General features: G+C 40.4%; 1 protein-coding gene across 13 annotated transcripts in view; it reads right to left on the bottom strand.

Annotated features, from left to right (window-relative positions):
- The window catches only part of RHPN2 (rhophilin Rho GTPase binding protein 2), a 36,154-nt gene that overhangs the window by 11,691 nt on the left and 1,034 nt on the right, over positions 1-23,429 (bottom strand). Inside the window, exons 1-7 of one of the 13 annotated variants that reach the window (XM_086847839.1) lie at positions 17,643-17,676; positions 16,989-17,050; positions 16,405-16,562; positions 7,528-7,643; positions 4,208-4,336; positions 1,387-1,462; positions 340-417 (exon numbers count right to left, since the gene is read on the bottom strand). In XM_086847839.1, the coding sequence (XP_086703965.1) occupies positions 340-417; positions 1,387-1,462; positions 4,208-4,336; positions 7,528-7,556 (312 nt within the window). In that variant the 5' untranslated portion in view covers positions 7,557-7,643; positions 16,405-16,562; positions 16,989-17,050; positions 17,643-17,676. Of the gene's footprint in view, positions 1-339; positions 418-1,386; positions 1,463-4,207; positions 4,337-7,527; positions 7,644-8,669; positions 8,846-9,222; positions 9,675-9,722; positions 10,228-16,404; positions 16,636-16,935; positions 17,051-17,136; positions 17,423-17,642; positions 17,788-23,429 lie in introns of those variants that run through there. The other 12 variants (XM_086847837.1, XM_086847836.1, XM_086847831.1 and 9 more) reach the window with 12 other exon arrangements.

The raw sequence follows: 23,429 nt of genomic DNA, 5'->3' as shown, positions 1-23,429 counted from the left end.
ACAAACAATAGTTAGAAATATCCACCATTCTACTACAAAATTTTACCAGGTTAATCCACTTCAACACTCTTCCTGCTAAATTTAAAATACTTAAAATAAAAAAAGAAAATATGAATTAAAAAATAATAGACAAGTCTTGGATTAATGAAATTTACAAAGTTACACCAATAGCTCAATAATTTTGTGTAACTTCATCTGTTTCTTCGCTTTTTCTTTACTCAGATTGTAAAGCTCTTGGACAATGGAGATTCATGCACCATGTCTCAGAAATGAAATGAATAAGAATACAGTAAGCTCTAAGTAAAAAATGTCATATTTACATTCCATACTTGAACTTACTTGTCTCAGATCCATGAGATCTGCTATTTCATCTTCATATTCTGAACTGTCTTGACTGTAATGTTCCAGAATAAAGTCCTAAAAAAGGTAAAAAAATGGAATATCTAAAACTACCCTATTTTTTCTGCAGTTACAAACAGCATGAAATTGATTCAGTTGTAATCTGAACAGTGTCTACTCCCTTTTAGTCAATAGTACAGTAACATATAGCAATGAGACTACAATAAGACAGTAGAATTATGATTTAATATCTTAGACAAATTTCACTGTGATGTAAAGGAACCAAGCATCTGCTACATTGGCTCCAATTGATTTTAAAACAATAACACTTCGTGGTTTTGAAAGGGACAAAGGAACCCTGTTATCTAAAATGACAAGGGGATCAAGTGACCATAAAAACAGAAAGAGACTGCCAACTTCTTGTGAGCTATACTAGGGCAATTCCACTTAAAATAACAAAGTTGCAATGACATGAAGTGGTACCACAATCTGACCATGGAATTTAACCCACAGAAGTAAAAACAGAGACAAATGCTACAGTGATACAAGATGATTTACCCTGAGATGAAGATTTATATTGCACAACACACAGAAGTTCAGAAAATACAGAAGATGGCTCAAGCAGCCAGCAAAGTATATTAGTCAACAAACAAGCAGTGTTAATGCTGCAACACTGCTTCCCTACTGAGAAATCTTGGTTAGTGTAAGTTGGTGTAGCACTACATTATGCTGAGTATAACCCTCATTAATACCTCCTTTCACCCTTACATCAGTGATCAATACTCTTATTAGAAGTAATTTTTATTCTTTGGTTTAACTCTAGTCTTCAAAGAGGAATTTCTTATAACATTTTTGGACTTCTTGTCCTAATTAGGTAGGAGCAATGACCCAAATAATTGGTAGTTAATTTTTAACATGTCATGATCTTGATTTTAGGGCAAAACAAAAATTAATTTGTACCTAAATTACTTCTGTTTCCTTAAACAAATCTGAAATGGAAGTTACTTCTTTTAACTATTCATTCTGAAACGTGTATGTAAAATTTACCTTGAGGGGGAGTGTAAAGTCTACATCTTTGGTTTCCTTTAGGCCAAGAGGTACCAAGGGAATACTGAAAGTCTCTCTATGGAAAAAAAAAAGCAAAATGATTCAGATTTTTTTTCTGCTTCTGTTATAGTGACTTTTGTGTTATTTGATGACAGAAGTTCATACACTGATGGGGTAAAGAGAAAAGTATACAGTTCCTTCCTGCACAAGAAAATCTGCCTAATGGCCCATACTTCTCAAGAAGAGAGTGAAGAAAGCTACTTGCCTGCATGTTTTTTTCTTTCATTTAAGCCTATTTTTCCTTCAGGCAAAGAAAAGGAGACTCTCAAAGGCTGCCTTACTGCAGTTTAGCTCCACAGGTGCTAGGAGATCTGCCACAGGTAAGAGCCATGATAAGTATCAGTAGTTATAATCAGTATTTTACATGCTACCAATGGTTTGGTGTGGAGTAGCTATGTCTGTATCACAAGAGAAGCAGGGCCAAAGTATATCAGCTTTCACAGTGAAAGGTCCAGGAGCAGGAGGTCCAAGAACTACTTAGTTTCCAGACAATGCTAGGTGTTAACCTCTAGACAAGTCAGCCTCTAGAATAACAAAGAGCAATAAGGATGAGAACTGACTTAAAAAAAATATCAGAATTGCTTCCAGATACATAGTTTGTTGTGTAGATTTAACAGATCAATATCAAGCAATTATAAAGTTCATCTAATATTTCCATTTTTCCTGAAGACAACTTTTTGACTGTCTAATCATTGTTTAGAGCATTCCATTACCAGCTACAAAATCCCACATTCATTTATGGTCTTGTCAGCAAAACCAGCTTTCTTACAGGTGAAAATTCCATCTTGAGAGGGTGGCAGGAGGAAGGCAACTTCCTCAGCAGAGGAAGAGTCCTTCATGATCCAGGAAGTGGCTCTGCTATCTTCTAAAGAACTTCCAGGATCCAGAACCAAAACACCATTTCAAGTGGTGCAAATGATCTGATTTCTGATAAGCCTTTTAGAAGAAACCTCAACACTTTTACTACAGATTGTATCAAGACTTTTTCCCCAAAAAGAAGCGACATACATGGAAAAGAAATCCTAACTTACTGATTTAATCCATTCTAGTACCATCCACAGTCCCTGTAGACGTCAGCATTGGTCATTCAAAGGAAATTACTTAATTTTTTTTTGCCACAGATAAGGTGCCACACCCATGGAGCCAACATCATGAGAGTATTGAAAGTTAGGGAGGTGATCCTGGATTTCCAGAACTGACTAAAAATAACTAAAAATAGCATCACAGTTCTCCATCCAGCTGAGATGTGTGCAAGTTCCAGGAGGGCCAACCCTTCAGATTGTTTTAACACAATACAGGCTAATACAGTAAACCATGGGTGTGACCTTATGGTGACAACTGTATGCACAATAGTCAAAGAATAACTATTAATAGCTATTGCTGTTAAAGGCTGGAGAGCAGTTACAGGGAAATTAATTATTTTAACTGCTGAAACATAAAAAGCATTTAGGGCTTAGAATGAAAAACATAAGAAAGGCAAAACACCATTCAAAATAGATTGGAAAAGCAGGATCAGGAGAGAATAACAAGCATACTGCTGTCCAGCCTCAAGGCTTCTGTCTGTCCATCCAGTCTGACCTACTGGCCATCCTTCAGTGAGAATGCAAATATATTTAATATTCTTTAGCTAGAACAAGAATTGGTACTTGTGGAGCCCTGCTCTCGTTTCCACAACCGTAACTGCTCTCTGTGCCCACATGCATCTATGAAGAACAGTAAAATCTTGAAAAAGAAACTCAAATCTTAAAAAAAGACCAACCAAAAAGCCCCAAAATATTTTTGCATCGAAGATCTGTCAAAGTTTGCCATGGGAGTGGAGGGTAAGAAGTTTAGCACAAGTTGCTGTTTGAGAAAACCACAACACAGATATTCTGCGTCAAGTCAGCATTCAGTTGGAAGTTACCTCTGGAAATGGGCTTCATCCTTTTACATTAAGAATTCCTTGTAACCCAACTGGAAGTTTAACACCTAACTGAGAACAGTGCTAAGAGGGACCCAAAATTGTACCCCCATCACATGAAGCATTTCAATTTGTACCTTGAGCTGCTGCTAATCAAATTATAAATATTTAGTTTCAGGAGCAACAAGACATATAACTTGTCTTGATACAGAAATAATTTCAGTATGCAGGAAATGAATACTTAATTTTGAAGTTTTATCTTTAAGGAATCCATTGCAATTTAAAAATTAATGTGCACTTCAAAGCAGAGAAAAATATCTTGCAAAAAATCCAACTTCATCTACTAAAAATTCCTCTGCTTTAGCCAAAGAATTTGTGTTTTTTTGTGTCACTGAAGGGCACACATTCAAGATTACCTAGTCTGCTCCAAACATCAAACCAGCATTGTGTTTCTGCTCTCCAGCTAAAGAGGGGACTGTTGCATGCACCACATTTGAGAAGATATTACTGTATGGCTAAGTTTATTCACTCCAGAGTGCACTGAGCCCATCAGCCACCCCAGTACTGGAAACTGTGGCAAGTGCCAGCTGTTTGCAGCATAGCCCCAAGAGCTTTCAATTCTCACAATACTCTTCAAAGGAACTTCATATCCAAGGATTAGTGGCATTTCCCAAGAGAAGGACAAATATGCAGGCTAACCCTTAGTCAACAAATCTGCCATCAAGTATGTTCCCCTCCTATCAAACTCTCTCTGTTCTTTCACATGATTAGTGTCCAACATTCACACTCACCTAGAAACAATTTTGTTTTCAAGGGTAAACAGAAGATCTGTTAATAATTGAATAACAGCTTTATACTTACTCTGCATTTTGATAAACTTCTACTGAGATATTAAGTCCTTCCAATTCTTCCTTTAAGATCTGCAGGTCTGAGTTTACGAAACTCAGTTCCAGTAGTACCTGCTCTCGTACTTTGTTGTTGGTGGTTGCTCTGCAGAGACATAACAATTTTTTATTGCTGAGGAAAAGGTTTTCTCCAAGCTTGGTTGACCCCCTTCAACCTTCAATGCAAGCATTCTTAGCATTTTTAAGATTTCTTTTTATCTCCTCAAGAGATGATACAAGACCTCATGTTCAGAATTTATTAGGTTTTTCTGTCAAGAGAGTGCCTGGGATAGTTTCCTGATAACAGCATGCAGCCACAGAAGATTTCCTATGTGCACTATTTTCTGTGTATGGCTAAGGGTCAAGCTTACTTTCAAATGCATTAATCAACAAAATTAAAGCATCTTAAACAGAATAACTGTCCTATTTTCAGATTATGTGATTTTTTTTTTTCCAATCAAAGAAGATAGGTGCATGGAGGTAGGAGGAGTCAGGAGACATTCTTCAACAACAGAGACTTCCCCACCTGATAAATTGAATAAAGATCTCTTGAGACTTCTGATCTTGAGGATAAAAGAAAATTCTCCCAAAAGTTATTACAGAAAGAAGTAACTTTCTACCAGATCTTTTAAATATATGACAGTTTTCTCTACAATTTGATTTTGTTGGATGTAAATACAATTTTGTCTGCTTGTTTCCTTTGCCATTTATGTATTTAAATGGCAACACTTTGAACTACAAGCACAATGGATGTTAGTATTTAACACCCCCTGAGCATTTCTGTGTGATTACTTATTTGTGTATTTATATCACAATATATATAACACAATATTTATATCACAAATTTCTAACCTGCTTCTCCATACTGACAATTTTATTAGAATATTACACTTTTCAAGATACTTAAATCATCTGTATCCATAAATCCACAGGTATGAGTTTAAGATAAAAGGTATCCATGCTTAAGATATTAGTCTGAATCTTAAGACAAGAACAAACTTAAATTTGCAGCATTTTACATTTACCTTTATTTTAAGTCAAAATTCACCTTCATAAATATTTATGAACAACCATCTCATAAATCTAGGCTCCACTTGGAGCAGTTCTCCAGTTTTATGGAGCACCTTGATGAACTAATTATTCCAAGACTAAAATTCTGAGTTTTTCATATTATAATTGAGTTATCCCTGACTTTTCTAAGCTGTACTTTATTGAATACCTTGGATTGTTTAACTTAAGCAATGTTAACATCTGTTGTCTTCATAATCCAAACTGGATACAAAGAAATGGTGGGGTGGATCTTCCTTGATAAAGGCAGCACCAAGCAGATAAATGGGCAAATTTTGATGCTACAAGAACTTTAATTATGATATATTAAGGCTCCATGTTTGGTCTAGCTTACCATCCTCCACAGGAGGGATTCTACCTGAAACCCCAAAGTTCCATCCAGATTGACTTCTCCATTTGCTCTATTGCTATTAACACTCATGTCACTTTAATTTGATTAGTATTTCATGTTTTTTACACTGTAGACATCCCTTTTATTAACAACCAGTGGGGGTAATGTGTTATTGTCAAGACTCACATAACTCTACATGGAATTTAACTCAACTTCCAGAGCAAAAGACAATAAAAAGCAGAGGGAGACTTTTAGAAATTCTAAGAACAAAAATCTTTGTACTATATGGATCATGTGTTTCAAGCCTAGTGCTTACTTTCAGCCAAAAATAAAGAAACCTGCATTTCCAGTTTTTTTCTCAAATCCTACTCCAGGAAGCTTCTTGTGGACAGCAATTGTTTTTTTTTTCTTTTAGAGCTTGATGAAATTCAAATAGAATCTGCAAACACAAAGCTTGTTTACATTTTTCTTTAGGAGGCTGCAGATAAAACCAGTCATGTGAACTGTCTAGTGGTCAGGTTACTTTTAAAATTGCTTCTTTCAAAGAACTAGTAAGTTTTAGTACTTCAACAGGTGCAAATTCATTTTAGAGTTCTAAAATCTTAAAAACAAGTCTGTTCCTCTATTCTTAAATAGATTTAGTTCACTAAATCCTATACACTCACTATATATCCCACTCCTATAAATAGCAACTTCAGTATTTCAGCAGTTAATACTGGCATCAGAAACAGAACTTTAGGATATCTGGGTTAAACATTACCAGTTTTCACATTAGATCTTACTCTTTCTTTAGCCCTTCCAAAACACCCCTGAATCAACAAGCAGAAACATTAACTGAATGAAGCATTCTGTTTCAAAAGAAGGTTTAATAATTTTGCTAACCATACAAAAAGTAGTAAAATTGTCATCTCACTCCTTAAGTCAATTACAGAAAAATAAAACAAACTTAAGTCAGTCACAGAGGCTAAAATTACCTAAGTTTTCAACTTGTCACATCTTTTGCAAGACTGGAGATAAAAGCAAGTAACAGACAATAGGCAACCTAATGATTAATGACAAGTTTAAGAAAATTTAATTTATCCAAGCATTTTCACTTCTTTAAGTAAATTTACTAGGTTTAGTTTTTGAAGACCCATTGTTGCTCCAGTTGCAGAGAAACTGACACTACAGAAAACTACTGCAGATGAGAATTGGGATAATTTTCAGTTCTTCTGTGTAAGATTGGAAATCTACAGGCTGTTTGCCAAACAGTTAATCACAGGATGTAACAGCCTTAAGACAGGGTCAACATAAGGCTAATTCCTGTGGGAACAGCCACATAGGAAAACATACCCTAAAAAAAAATGTAATAGATGAGGTTATCTCAAACTGTAGGAGAATTTGGTGGCAACTGGTGGTAACCCAGCTCAAATTACATGTTTGCTACCCTGCTACTCCTATCTCATTGCTACATGGAGTACAGAAGGCAGTGGATGGTCCTTTCTACTGTGCAGCACAGAAATAAAGGATCTTGGAAAAAGCCAGCAGCACAGTGCCAATACCTTTATTTGATTTGAGGAATAAAAAGGACTCATTTCAATATTCAGCAAGGTTCACTTGCCATTATCATTGGCAATAAAGCTGAAAAAAGAGATCAACCTAAGAAAGTCTAAGATTCAGCTCATTTACTACAACATAGCAGTACTGAAAGTGCACTTGACAGCAAATAATGACTGTAGATCTACAGCTTGAAAAAAATTCAGAGAGCTTCACAAATCATTCTACAGTAAGAGATGGAGCATGTTTGGGGAAAAAAAAAAAAAAAGAGAAAATACAATAGCTAAGAGACTTCTACAAAATTAAAAGAAAATTAAACAGCTGCTGCTTGGGCAAGAAAACTAAGTAAGCATGACACATACCTTAAAAGATTTTCAGCACCAGCTCTCATTCTCACTGCTCTTAAGATCTGTTGGTTTAGAACAGCTCTTTGATTTTGCAGTTTGCTTCGTCCAGTCTCAGCAAGAGGATTACATCCCTAGAATTAAGAAAACAAGTTTTTTGTTGCTGTTGGAAGAAACTTAAGAGTGACTAACATTGAATTTAAATGAACTTTAATAGCATAGGTTCTGTATGAATACAAATTAGCTACCTTGATATCAATGACAGTAGTTCTTGTCTTAAACTTGATTGTTAAAACCAAAAGAGACCATGACCACAGTACATTTTAACATCAAAATCCAGAGAAAATACTTGTTTAAATCTTAGGTACACATGTGAATCAGTCTCTCCTAAAAATATTTTCAAGATATTTTGCAAATGCAACCAAATTTGACAGAATGTTAGTAAGTTTCTGGGATTTTATGAAAACAGTATCTGTCAAGACAGCAACTCCCATCAAAGCTTCTGCTTAACCCTTGCAAAATATCAGAGCTCCATACTGGGATATATGCAGCCTTGAAATACAGCTCTGTCCAAAACACAGTGTGGTGCTCAAAATTTGGGGCTCAAAATCCTGTTCCCAGTTTTAGGATCTCTGATCTTTCCTTCCGGTGGCTCAGACCTTCAGTACAATTCCTACCCCTCCTTCCTTAGGCTCCTGTCTTCACATCTCAAATTTACCAAACTAGAGCTTAACAGGGTAAAATAATTATTATACCTTCAGACTCTTATCAAATTAAGCTCTTAAAAAGTAAAGTGTGAAATTCGGAATTCACAAGAATGCATGCCTTACACAAGTACAAGACTCAAACTGCTGAAACCTGTGTTTGAGCAGGACTGAGCCATTGTATTCTGACCACTGATAAGCTAAAACTGCTACAGATGAATAGAACTGCATGTTTGTCTTTTTTTGTTGTTTAAGGGAAACCCAATGTTAACACCTTTTTAAAATAAGTTAGAAATCTCTCTTCCACAATTTATTCTTTGCCCCTGCCACCCCTTTTTTAAAAAGCACAAATGCCTTTGAATCTCAACACTCAGTCCACCAGCACATCCTTGCTGGTTAACCATTAGCCTTAACTAATAATTCCAAAGCCTATAAAATCACTGTTTTAAGGCTTACCCTTAAATGAAGAATGTCCTTTTTAGTGGCCTCACTGGGTATCATTACAAAGCTTATCAGAGTCCTACTGTATTGTCCACTACACAAGAGGGATGTTCAGACCTCTCTAAATCTTCTTTCAAATACTCCAGCCACTAAATTATGCAGTGTTTTGGACCTCTCCCTCTTAGTTTTGACTAGAAAAAAATTGATTTTGTTATAAGAGCATTTAAAAGTCTCTATTAACAAGCTGTAATTATGAATGGTCAAGCCATGACATACCAGCAAAACAGAAGTATTTAAACAGAACATGAAATTCTGATGATGTATTTGCAGTTCAGTTCCTGTTAGTGTTGTCAAGTGAAAGCAAATTGACTTGACAACAAATGAGCTGATCAAACTCTAGCTCAACTGAGAAGGCACACAGCCCAATAATGTTAATTTTACATATCTAGTTTGAAGAGTTTGTAATAAATAGGTAAAATGACAAGAAGCTTGTGCAAACATCTTGAGAAGCACCATTTGCCAGGTAACTTCACACCACACTGAATTACTGCATTGAAACACCACTCACAGCACCAGCCCACAGCTCTCTTCATTGACAAAGCTCTCACAGCGAGCTTGGCACCTCGCGTTGATCTGGTACCACCCAGATTTGTAGCAGTGGGGAGGGGGTAGCTTCTGTGAGAAGTTGCTGGAAGCTTCCACCACATCTGACAGAGCCAATCTTTGCTGGCTCCGAGGATGGACACGCTGCTGGCCCAGTCAGAGATGCTGGTAACGTCTCTGTGATGACACATTTGAGAAGAAAACCAAATGGCGCACACGCGGTTTTTTCCAGGGATGGCGAGGTGCCACGGCGAGCTGTGCCAGCCTGGCTGCCCCTGGCCAGCCCTGCCACGGGCAGAAGGGCAGGGCTGGCTTTTCCTTCCCGGTGCCCCACTTGAGGAGAGGTGTTAAATAATTCCAGCACTGCTGCGGCCGCCACTGCCCGAGCAGCGCTGGCAGGGCCGCGTGGCCTGCTGCGGAAACATGGCGAGCAATCGTCTGATGCCAAACCTTGATTAAATCAACCTTTTAGCACTTTGGGATCCTGCAAGAGTCTTTGAATTAGTGGGACTTGTTGGCAATGGCACCCACGAGCAGCAGTTTCTCTTCTAGTCAGAGGAGAGGAGGGAGTGAGGGAAAACAACATGGCAACACCAAGGCCGGTGGGAAGGAGAGGGCAGGAGATGCTCCAAGATTCCTCTGCGAGCCTTGGGGAGGCCCAAGGTGAAACAAACCCTCAGAATGCATTAAATCCATAGGGGATGCAGGGAATCCACTCACAGCCCATGGGAAAAGTGCTCACAGAGGAGTGGGTGGATGCCAGAGAGAGCTGGGATGCAGTGGGAGACCCGAATAGAGAGAGAGGGCCCTTGATTCCAAACTGGAGCAGCCTCTCCTCAGAGAGCAGCACCCTGTGGATGATGACCCATGTCACAGCAGTTTTGGGATGACTGTCTGGCCATGGGAGGGACCCCACAGCACAGCAGAGCAAAAACTCCTCTCCCTGAGCAAACAGAAGATCTCAAGTGATGAACTGACCAAAACCCCCAGACCCTATCTCCCTGCGCTGGCAGTGAAAAGGAGGGAGGGGCTGCAGGTGAAAAAGGTGTTTTAAAGGCCTATTTTATTTCTCATTATCCTCCTCTGACTTTGACAATAATAAATTTACTTTATACCTTTAAATTTGAACCTGTTTTGCCCTTGGAATGTTTTCTCCCAATCCTCATCTCAACTCACTAGCCCTTCATTAATTTTTTTTTTTCCCTCTTCTCTGCCTAGCTGAGAACAAGAGAGCAAATGACTTCTGTGGGCATTTGGCCAGAGTCAAACCACAACACACACAGAGGATGAACTTTTTACTGGAGGGAATACACACAGGCAGCAAACTCATTCATTCATCTCTGAATAAAAGTAGTCCTTTAACTACCAAATACTTAATGCTCCTTTACACACAATTATCCACAAAGACATAAGCAAGACATGCTTTAGTGTCCAATGTGGTCTTGTAGCCACAATTTGCTTTCTTAGTCTGGTTCTTTTTCTGGGATGCAGCTGTTCTTCCCCACTTTGCTTTTCCTTCATTGTGTGTTGTATAGTCTTTTCTATCACTGCTATTCAAAGTCTTATCACCTTCCATTCTACCCATGCCATTTTTCATTTGAACCTCACCCATTATTTCCTCTTGCATTCATTTTGAGTATTTATTTCTCATCTCAGACCTGTTATCTCTATGCACAGGTATTTCCTTCCAACTTCTTTCTTGACCAATCAGTTCAAGCATTCTTCCTAAATTCAACCCTAAATGTATCCTTGCCTTGCCCTTCATTTTTTTCTATAAAGCTGCAGCTTCCTCTTAGAACTCCCTGGCCCTTTCTGTGTGCCAAACATGTTTGATGACATCATTCAAATACTTCTTTACAGCTTCACTTCTGAGAAATTCCTCAGGAAGATCAACAGCCTGATTCCCAAGCCCATGAAGCTCATAGAAGTGATCTCTTCATTTTAATGAACTTTTGATCAAGCTCCCACTGAACGAGTACAAAACTGCAGTGATCTGAAACTCTCTGCAAAGAGAAAAAGCGTAAGAGGTGTTTCCCTGCATTTCAGGTCCCCAGGCACTATTCTCTGTAGGAAGGAAAACCAGCCCTGGGCCCAAAGAAGGGCAAGGCACTGACAGACCAAGGTATCTGTTTAACCTCCAGTGTGCCTGCAAGTGTGACAATTTTGGTAAGAGGCTTCTTATGGATAGAGGAGTCTATTTTCAGGATACCCTCACCTGTTGCAAGCATATGGCTCCCATTAACTTCAAAAAGCCTGTAAGGAATTAATATTTTACTTTTTGGAAAATGCTGCTTTTTACATGTCCTGTACAGAGGGGTGAGGACACTCAGCTAATTTGTATTCATTTGCAGGCTTAAACTCTTTATTGTAATCAAGCTGGCGTAAAACCAATGGGTAGAAGTCTGTGTAGAGGATAGTAAAAATAACCAGTATCTGAAATAAACCCTCAAGAAAGACTGGGAAAGATACCCCTTGCATAAAGCACAAATTCTGTGTACTTAAAAGTTATATAGCAAACAGGCCCAAGTAAGTGCTTAGTTTTGTCTTCCTCCATGTAGAAGATCCCTTTCCCAATCAGCATTTCTACATGTTTCATGCCAGAAGTCCAGTCATGATGAACACAAAAATCATGACTGTTTGCCAAACAGTGAGTAATGGCAGTAAGTATTCAAAATTAACATAAATATGATTTACAGAGTAGTGGTTTGAGCTTTTAAGATGAGCCACACTGTCTGAAGGTGACACAGAGTTGAAACTGGGTGTGCCTCCGTACTTAAAGGAAAACAGTCCTTTCCAGCCAGTGCAGCCTGTGCTGCCTGTCAAGCCCAACAGTGTACACAAATGGCCATATCCTCCAGCTATTTAAACATGTATGTTTAAATAAGAAGTATGCATGGAACTTCTTTGGTTCTAATGGCAATCATAGCAAGCAGTGTATTCACACCAGTATTTCTAGAACCGATCCCAAGTCCTGCTAAATTGTCATTTCCTTACCTTCTTGCAGTACTATAATGCATGTTTCTTTCTGCATGTTAGCACTAGCTATGTTTTGAAAATTTAGCTATATACTGCAGATCTTTCAGAAGCACAAGTTTTATCTGAGTGTGTTGTTGTTTTTTCTTTTAATAAAGAGGTGGGGATGGTCTGGTCTTACAGAGCCTGATCTACTTGTACCATGAATGAAGTATTTTATAGTTCTAAGTGCCTGGCACAAATATTAATATAAAGTTAAAGAACTAATTATTGTATTAGACTCCAAATATGTATTTCCTCCTTGAACTCCATCTTGTCACAGCACTCACTAAGCAAAATTAACATTCATGTTTAATCAGAGGCATCTGTCTCTTGACTAACCACGTTTCAGATGATTCTTAGTTTCACATGAAGGCCTACTTTCTGTTTCAGGTTTTATGAATTTGTATATAATAAGTGGATTTTGGATGACAAGGGTCATGAGTCATTGCTATGTTGTTTCTGTCCTGCCAGACAAGTGGAAAGAGAACAAATAGCCAAATAAATATTCCTGTGTCAATGCTAATGTTGATGGTTGCCTGGCTACTAATGACTTAAAAAGAACCCCGTAGCTAAACCCTAGTGGAAGGACAGGTGTGGCAGGTTGGTAAACTGATACATTAACAACAGGTGGGGGGAAGCCCTGCAGAAAAAAGCCTAAAAAGAGGGGAAGTTCACAGAGTTAATTAGGCAAGTGCTGATTCATTAGCTAGTTACCATACCTATCATCATCTGCAGTCTGGTGCTTTACTTATGGATTGCTTCTGCTTTTAGCCTTCTTCCCTGACACAGGGGACTAATATACAGTCATTCATTCTGAATCAGTTTGGTCTGTATGATAAGTATCTAGCTTCACAGTAGGGAAAAAAATTCTGCATCTTTGTTCAACTGATCAGAATCTAAAGATTTCTTAAGCTAGCTGTCCTACTGCTCTGCCTCTCTGTAGCACAGTGGACTGCTATCCAGAACAACCAAATTGAAGCCAGGATGCTTCATGATGAGCCAGCCAATACCCAGAGAGCTGCAGAAATGCTGACCTTGGAAAATTAACTTGTTTTTTCTTACCATTTATTGCAACTTTCTGACTGGTGAGAGAACTTTAAAAAGTTATGGCCAGTGTAACATGTTACAAAGCAGTTAGCCAAGGTGGAAAAAATAGAGCAGAAAGAACCTGCTAGGTATCTCTTCCTTGTTACGCTCCTACACACCAAAAAAACCCAAACAACAAAACCAAAAAACATCCCCAAACAAACGAAAAACAAGGCAGGCATAACCCTACTAATAGTTCATCACACAAGCACTGGATCCCATGACTGGATGAGTACTATATTATTGATATATTGATATCCTGAGTTCTGTATGTTGATGTGTCTCAGGGATATTTACTTTGCAAAAGCTTACTGGTTAAGTGGGGTGGTGTGCTGTTAAAAAAATGAAAAAAAAAAAAAAAGGGGAGATCAGCTTGAAAAAGAAAGCTGTTTCTCTCAGAAGAATTCAAAGGTAACTAAAAAAGCCCAGGAAGACATTTGAGATGCCAAGCAAGCCAAAGAACCATGGCAGGTGTAAAAAATAACCATGGTTGGGAGAAGCATTTCATGTAAGCAAAGCAGCCCATGACAACAGACCTGCTTTAATTATTGTTGGTCTGTTGAAAAATACTTCCTGTCTAAATGCTTTGCTCTACTTTTAAAACAAATTGTTCTTTGCTCTTATCATTAGTTTTGTCATTATTTTCACAGAGAAGCAAGACTGGAGGCAGAATCTGGATGGATGTGTGGGATATGCGTTGTTGATTCACAGATTGCTGTCAGCAACAGTGAAAGAATGTGAAACTCCATAAAGAATAGGTCAAGATATGAGGCCCATGGTCCAAGAGCACTCACACCATCTAGGAGAACAGGTACAGTGTGCCCTGGCAATGTACACTGAACTAAGCCAAGATAAACAGAACAGTAGCAGAACCAGTTCCTGATATATTATCTTCCCAGAAATTACAGTCAGAAGCTCCATCCTCTGTTTGATGGAAAGTAAGGTGCTTCTTTCATTTTGTCATACCCTCTTCAGGACACCAGCAAGGATATTGTTTGTTGTTGTCTGTTTTGCTTTTAAAAGTAATATTTTTCTCACAAGTTTGGTTGCAGCTTATCAAACAGCTAAACAGGGTTGTTTTGGAGGCGTGATATAGGAGGAAATGAATAGGAGCAACAGTGATACAGTTATACATACCCTGTGTGGCTGCACAGGTAATTTCCTTAAAATTAGATTATTAAAAAAGAAAAATCACCAACAAAAGACACACCAGCATTGAGCCAGATCAAAGCATCTTACAGGTTTAAGGAAAAGTTTAATTTTGCATATATAAATGACATGTCTTTGCCATGGGTGAAAAGGAGATAATGGGAAAATGGTCAGGAAAAGGGGGAAAGGTCCAACTGGAGCAGCTCTGACATCACTGGAAGGGAATGGGAAGGGTAAACCTGAGAAAGGGTGCAAGTGGACTTTAGTTGCTGGCACCCATCACATCTCAGACTCACATGGCAGTCACTTTTTAGTGTGACGACAGAAGTCAAAGCAGGAAACACGACTGTGCATGTTTCCCCATTCATAGACAGCCAGTCATAGTTTTACAGGTCCCCCTCCCTACATTAAAAAAAAAAGGCACCAACCAAAAATTAAGTTGTTTTACATACTGCATCCTGGGGATACTGAGGGCTGCTTTCTGGTATGCTGTATTTTAAACTTCAAAAAGCATAATACACAAAAGAGCTAGAGAGACTTAAAACACATTTCCCATAGTAATTCATTCATCAAAAGAAATTATCAAGAGTCTAAAACAATTGGATACTTTATGAATTGCCCAATTTTTCTCAATTATAAAATTTCATTGTGCACAATATTCTTAGAAAGTATGGGAGTCAACCTCACTGTAAGTAGTGCTTGGAAGCCATGTCTGAGCAGGACTGATGCAAAGCAAGTGTTTTCACCTTCCTACACAGCTTACAGAATAAAAAAACACTCAATTAAGTACCTTTTGACCTAAAAACACAAGGACTATCCTTGGAAATTCATGTGATTCTACACCAACAAAAGTGGTAACCCCTCAAATCTTATCAGGAAAACAAATAGCGTGATTTAGAAAGGAAGGAGAAAACAATAGCATGGTAACTCAAGAGGGGAAGGGTGGAAGACCCGTGGACACCCATCAAAAGCTCTGTCACTAATTTCAGTCACATGAAATCACCAAGTACACCATTCACAGGACATGTAGATACCCCATTTTAAGTATCTCCTTGGGTTCACAGCTTGTACATGTAAAAGATTCCAGGAGTGGGATTGTTTTGGTGCATTTTTTTTTGGTGTTTTGTTTTTCCTCCCCCTTCACTTAGAGCTTCTAAATCGGAATTAAAGCTCTGGCTTCTGGAACCATTCAACAAACACATACCATACATAAGGTATACTGTTTTCCTGCTTACTTTTAGGGACCAAAGGCTTTGATCATCTAGCCTAATCTGAAGTTTGTAACTTTACTAAAGACACTTATGAGCTGGCTGAATCTTTCCAGAATCTGAGGGAACAGAGGGAAGAATGTTTCACTGCAGCATGCGGTTCACACAGATTTTATCAGATTCCCACTTCTTCATTACTTATGTCTTAAAGCAGTAAGAAATACAAAAGATGCTCATGATTAGGTATTAAATTGATCTTACAGTATTTTCATATGAGAAAAACTTCATTCCTGTCCAATAGGCTTTACACTGATCTAATACTATTATAGTGACCTTAACTGTAACATACAACAAGTTAATTTAAAATAAACTCAGTTGTTTAGCAAGTCTGAGTGTAGAAGATCTACTATTCTTATGACCTGAGGTGCAACTTGGCTACTAAACTTCAGTTAACCCTTATCAGTAAAAGCAAATATGTGGAAGAGTTGATTTATTTAGCTTAAGTTCATGAAAAGTCAACTTTTTTACCAACATGCCTGAAGGCAGCCTATGAGCTTCCTACAGCATAGAAAACATACCTATGAAAACTAAGTAATTACAACTTGGCCACATGGTATGATTGAGAAAGACTGCTAAGGACTGCTGAAAGTCCTACTAAAGACTACTGAGAAAAAAAGTAATTTACTCACCAGATATTACAGTAGGATTACTCAAGTAAGGAAGCCAGACAAGATTTGGTCCAAGCTTGTTTCAGTCTGTCTAGCTATTTACAAGGTGGCAGTGATTCCCTGCAGCATGGCTGGCACAGGTAAAGCTTGGCTCTTTTCAGCTAGAAACAGTTCCTCTGCTAAAGGGCAATGTTATTGTTTAAGCTCCTGCAGGCTTGAGAATTTGATACTGTGGCAAAAAAATCAATCAGCCTGCAAAGAGGGCAACAAAGCAAAGCGTTTGTGCCTCCCCACCGCGTAATCCAGGTGGCTGCTAAGTGCGTAATGGGGCTATTTTTGCGCAAAGGGAAGCAGCAACAACCTGATGTACTCAGGTTTTTTTATTCCCCCCAGACTAGACACGGTCTTGGATCCGGAATCTACACCAAAACCCCCGTGTACCTACACCCCGACCAGAAACCTCCGGAGGGAAGTTACAGGTGCTGAAAAGTGAAAAACAGCAAGGGGAGGCCGAGTCCAAGCTCTCTGAAAACGGCATTTACTGCCCTTTACCTGCAGCGAAGTTCACAGGACGCCACAGGGCTGCATTACAGGCAATACTTAACTCTAATTACTGTTGTGCAGAAAGAACTCAGGTGCAAGTTATGGCATTAGCCGCCCAGTCAGTCTGAAAAGTAATTAGGGCAGATGTTCATTAGGAACTTCCTAACGAATCTGTTAACTTCGTTACCTTCCTCTAATAAACTTTCTTACAGGTATAAGGCAGTTCACTAGAGAGCGTGAGAGGAGAGGCGCGAGGAGCAAACGGGGAAGGGAGCAGGGGGGAAAAATTAAATAAATACAGTAAAAAAGAAGGTCGACAAGTGCAATTTGACTCATTTTGGGGAGCTAGGAGGGCTCCTGTCCGTCAGGGTGACGCTCAGCTCAGAAGCAGGAGAGGGCCGCCAGGGTCCCCGCGCAGCGCTCCGCCGGCTCAGGTCCCTGCAGCCGCGCTCGGGCCGGCCGAGCTCCCCAGCTCGCCTCGTTATCCTGCCTCCTTATCCCGCCTCCTTATCCCGCCTCCTTAGCTCGCCTCCGTACCCCACCGCCCCCCAAGGCTGCTCCCCACCCCCGTGGGCTGCCTCAGGACGGAGCCCACGACGCTCCGCCGGGAGAAAGCAGACAGCGAACGACAGAGAGGGGACCCCCAGCCCTGAGCCGCCCTCGGGAGGCGCCGTCCCGGGCACGCAGCCCCCTGGGCTGGCCACCAAGCCCCCCACCTTCCGAAAGTAGCCGTCCCCCGCCGGTTCCGCCGCCTGGCAGCCGCGGGGCAGCAGGGTGTCTGTCATCCTCGGGCGGGCCGGCCAGCCGTCCTTCCACCGCGGCTACGAGAGGAGCTCTTCCCCGTGAAACCACGACCCTGCGGAAATGCCACCGCTGCCCCACGGCACCGCCCGGCCCCACCTCCGCTGCTGGCGGGGAGGAGCTGCCCCGCCCCACGGCGCCGCTCCTCCGCCGCCCAGTGGTCCCGGCGAGCTCCCTGCGGCGTGCCCCGGGCCTGTGGGCGGAGAAGCGCTGCCCGGGGGGCTGAGGTGCCCCTCGTGTGGAGGCTGTGGCTGTCTGAGAGCGGAGCCCCGTTCGCTCCCCGCTCACGGCGGCGGCTCCGCTCGCTGCTCCTCGGCCCTGCGGCCGTTCTCCGCCGGAGCGTGCGGGAGTCTGGCCGGCCGCCCCGAGGGCACCGCTCGCCTCCCGGCGCTCCCCCGCGGCCTCCCGGCGCTCCCCCGCGGCCTCCCGCGCCGCCGAGCCTGGCCACAGCCCCTGGGGGCGGCCACCGGAGCGGCCGCTCCCGGCACCGTGGGGCCGCCGCCAGCTTTCCCTGGGGACCGCCGTGGGGAGACGAGGTTCCCCGCGGGTGGGTGCCCCTCAGAGCCGGCTGGTAGCTCCGGGAGCGATGCTCCCAGCCCCGGGGGTGCCCCGGCAGGGAGGAGGATCGGCGTGGCGGTGCCCAGGGCCCACACGGGCACTGCGCGCTGCAGCCAGCGGCTCTGGGGAGCGTACCGAGCTGTCGGCACGCTTCCCAGCACTGCTCTCTCCCTGGGGCCTCTGCGGGTCCCGGCCGCCCGCACCCTGGTATGTGTAAAGGCAGGATATGTGTAAAGGCAGGAGCCTGGCAGAGATCCCGGAGCCCGGGCCCCAAAAAGGGCAGCGCTATCGGAAAGTGCTGCGGGACCAGCCTCACCACTGCGGCGGTGTGCGGCTGTTCGTGCTGCAGAGACCACCTGTATGAAACACTCCCGGTGTGCAGCCGCTTTCACAAACCTTACCCGACACTTGCCTGAGGAATTTGCCAATATTGATCCTATTCCTAGCCATGACTAACATACAGCGCTTGCTGCACATTTAGCATTGAAGGATGCAATACTTCTATCAGTATTACCCAACTTACCTTCCTCCCCACCTCCCCCGCCTTATTTATCTTTTTTTTTTTTTTTTTTTTCTTTGAGTTACGGTGTAGTTGTGTCAGGCAAAAAAAAAAAAAAAAGAAGAGAGAACATTCTTCTGATCACACGGAAAAGTATCCTTGGAATGATATCCTTAATGGAAACAGCTCTTTGAAAATACTTTGAAAAGTCTCCAAAGGGTTCCACAGGGCAGGCTGGCTACACCTTGTGTCTGCTGCGTGTTTTTAAGGAAGAATACTAAAGTCAGCAACTCAGAAATTTGGATCCAAAGATTTGCTGTCTTGAAAGCAGGCAAATTCTGTTTGTTGTGATTTTGCTCACTGTCACCTCACTATTTTTTCCCCAATAATTTTAAGGATACTGGATGAATGTATCAAAATACGTCTTAAATAGAAATAGGTGAAACTAGTAAACTTGCTCCAATTTCTAATTTGAGTGTGTAAAAATGTTTTAATTTTTGTGCTATTAAAAAAGGCACTTATCTGATAAAAAAGATTTTAAAATTTAAGTCTTGCAAACTGGTATAAAACTCCAATGCAGGACATAAAAATTAGTTTAAGGTAAATGAGTACTTTGTCAGGGCAGGCTGTGCTGATACAATCTACCAATTAAAACAACATTAATGTAACCCTCTTTCAAGTTTGTGAAAACTGATCTCATTGTCAGGCTGCAGCTATTTCTCCAAGTCCTAAGAGCCTGTAGCCAGACCAAAGGCTCAGTTATCAATGATTATCATGGTTATGTGTAAACCACAATTTTGCAGAAATTTCTGCATGAACACCAGACACACTTTCTAAGATATGCTGGTGACAAAATGCAGCCTTTCTTCGTTGCTGGTGGATTCTTTGAATAAAGCAAAGCCAGCACATGCAGTTAAGTTTGTACTTAGAGGAGTGCAAGATAGCACGCTCCCTCCCTCGTTGGTGTCTGGGGTACATCACCCAGCACTGCCAGATCAGACATGTGCTCGAATGAAGGGTACTTCATCAGGACTGCTTTAGGACTGACAGAGTGTTTCTTAACTAAACCACTGGAGGTTTTGTGTGCATACAGTGAACATGCTACTTTTGCAAAAGGTACGTAATGATTGTATGGTCTCAGTAGTGCTTAGCTGGATAATGACTGAGTAGGAGTGCTCTCTGACCCTGGAATGTAAATTGCAGCTTAGAACATTCCAAAACCTGATTTATGCTCAAAAAAACCATGACCCTGCTCTTCTCATCATCTTGTCTCCAGTAGCTTTTGGGTTGCTATTAGAATTCCTAAATAGAGCTGGGTTCATACCACAGACTTTTTCATGATTACTGCCTGAATCAGAAGGCATGGTTGCTGCATTGTAAACATTGAGAAATATAGGCAAGAAATACAGACTAATGCATTCAGAAAATGGGTTGTAGAGATACAGATGTTTGCGTGACTTTTAATATTAGAAGGGAATGATTTCTGTGATCTGGACATGCACCACCTGTAAGGAAGCATCAAATACTTAAGAAATTTGCATCTAAAGAATATGAATATGTTCTTCATATGGTGAGTCCTGAGCAGCAGGCCTAAGCTAGGATTGACTTATGATCCTGGGCACTGTGTGACTAACACCATCAGTATAAATTAGCTAAAAATAGATGACCAAGATGCTTATGCCAGCTGTTTAACACCAAACGGGCTGCTTTAGAAACTTTCCCATAATCTTGCATAGTTTTCTGCAAGAAATGTATCATTTTAAGAAACTTTCCCAACTGACATGAATAGAGGTTTGTTTATATGGTATTTTAGGGAAAATCCACCCAGCTGAGGCCTGGGCTCTGGCCCAGCGTGCCATCAGATCCAGGCGTTTCTGCACTAAAAATATAAACAAGTGACTTTGACTGGCTGATTTGGGCCGATAAAAACTGGACTCCCTTTCATGGCAAACTCAGAAATCTCACCTATGGGTAGATGCATCGTGTAGGATTTTCCCAATTGACAGGAAGAGTTCTCCAGGTCCTCTCTGCGACATGAGGCTCACCAGCAATTTAAATTGCACTCTTTAGGTACTTGGTGATGTATCTTTCTCAATCACTGTTCTCTTTCTTGTATAGTAATGATTAAGTGCATTTATTACTTATTTTTGTTTGTTGTTATAGCCAAGTTGTAAGCTTTTTGTTTTATTAAATGTATAATTTTACTTTTGTCTTGCATTGCTATTCATAGTGAAATAAGACCATTCTCTCCATTGGTTTCTGTGTTCTTTAAGTTGCCCCTTCAACTGGCAAAACTGTTCTGTGTGAAGTGTTGAATCTGAAAGGAATGATTCTTATCTCTGCATCACCTCTCTTAGTTTTGCAGAACTAGGTGCTAAGTGGTTTCGTGCATTTTCAAAGATCAAGCAGCCAGGTGATGTAGACAATGACAATGAAACAGGCACATAATGGCAGACCTCGAGCTGTCCCATGTTTTGTCCCACAATAGTAAAGGTAAGAGGGATGGGAATTGGGACCAGAATCTGAACACCCTTGCCACAGACATATATATATGATATATATGTATGTATTTCTCATAGTTTGCATACCTCCACTAGTTCTGTTAATTCTCTCCTCTTCCTCCATCATATGAAAAAATACAGGAATATAAGAAATCCCATCAGTAGTCTTCTCTTTGGTAGTTTGGGACTATTATTGTCAGTAATCCTGATAGCCTGTAGCTTTAGGTCAATAAACTCCACTGCAGTGATTTAGTTGAGTTAGTATCATCCTTTATTTCTGAAGATTGCAGTCCTTGCAATGAACTTGCAGAATTGCATGTCTGCCTGCTGTGAGTACTAGGTGAGGAGTGAGGAAACATGATCATAGGTCGATTTTTTCCACTCTCTTCCCAAATAGTATTTGTGGGGAGGAAAACAAAAACAACGATTTTTTTTGCAAATTGCAAAAATAGGGCAAGAGGTACAGTAGCAGCAGTGATGTGAATCTGCTTTGAGACTGTTACAAATTTACAAGATCCAGTAGATTTTCTCACCAAGAAATTCGTTGAGCAACAATAAAATGATATGAAAGTGGTACACAAACTGAGTATCATGGGTTTGGATAAACACAATATGATTTGCTGTAGATGCAGTGCTCCACTGCTGCTTCTTCACCTTAGAGGTATTAACATCATCTTCACTTCAGCATTTTCTCCACTGAAAAAAATCCCATTTACTATTAAATAACTAATGTCTTTGCCTGTTCTACTGTGAGATCACATTGGAAACAAGACATTGCAGTTTATGTGGAAACTAAGAGCAAACGTGGGCAAAATCATCACCACTTTTCCCAGCTAACGCCTTGCCTTTAACTGAGATCGACAGATAAAAGTCTAGGTATTAAAGAACAATATGTGTTATCTCTTCTTATTTTCCTTTAAAAATCTTTTAAAAATCCTTTAAAAAACAAAAAGTAGCACTTTGGAGAAGCTAAAGAAATTCCTTAGGGGCTGACCTTCAGGTGACTGTTTTGTCAACTGATACAACAGCCCAGAGTTGGCAGGATGAATATTCAGAGAATATTCCCATTGAATGCAAGATAAGGCAGAGATGAGTTTGTCTCTTTTTGTTGGGATTTTTGTACTTCCTGTGCCTATAATTTTGGGGTTTTTTTCTTAAATGCTACTTTAAAAAAAAAAAAAAACCTTTAAATGAATCAAGCTTTTGCTTTTTTTATATATATATATCGATTATACCAATTTTTGTCTGAAGCTCCGGTGACTTGCATGACTTAAAACTAATCAACAAATCTATTTGAATAAGTGGTTTTAAACAATACAACAAAAGACAGAACAAGACACTCCTATGCCTGATCTTCTTGATGAGCCAATACAGAACCAGATGTTGAAAATTACGTATTGGAAAACAAAAGCTTGAAGTCCACCTATGGCTTGAGAGCTCAATTTCAACCTTACATCCACTGGCAAATATGTGAAATGTCATTCAAAAATGCAGATTATGTTTGGTTTTTTCACCAGACAGGTTTCTGTAAAAAAAATATTTGAAACGTAAGCTATTCAGTTCTACTAATATTTTAGTTTATTGCAGTTAAAAAAAATTAGGTTGGAATGATTGTCTTATATAACAGCTACAAATAGCAATTGTCACCTGGTTTAATAATTGTAAACGAGAGTTTAGCATGGAGAAGGAAATACCACTGGGATGCAAAAGTAAGTCTGATCTGAGAAAAGCCTTAACGTGAAAAAAAGCTTCAGTATTTGGTTACCCAACTCTTTGAATTGATCAGACAAAACACTCAAAAGGTTTTCTGTTAGCATTGTGCAAAAAAAGGTTTATTTAAGCCGGTGTGTTAGTCACAAAGTCACATAGTATCGAGTATTCAGGAACAATTATTTCCTAAACGAAGCGCAACAGCAAATATGCTAACAACTTGTTTTGCCACTGTATGTTCTAGCTAAGTGCTTAGTAATGATGAGAGAAGATCATGCATGTAGATAGTGTCTGCGGCTTCTACTATATTGTTTCTAAGTGAATTAGAGACCTAAGTGAAACAGAGTACTCCCTGTTTGCCTGGAACCGTGGAAATACTTCCTATGGAAACCTGAAATCACATGAAACTCCGGCGGTTTCACTTTGAAATAAAC

Source organism: Cyanistes caeruleus, chromosome 12 (assembly GCF_971803275.1).
Source record: "Cyanistes caeruleus chromosome 12, bCyaCae1.hap1.1, whole genome shotgun sequence".
NCBI lineage: Eukaryota > Metazoa > Chordata > Aves > Passeriformes > Paridae > Cyanistes > Cyanistes caeruleus.
This window is presented reverse-complemented; position numbering and strand designations above follow the sequence as displayed.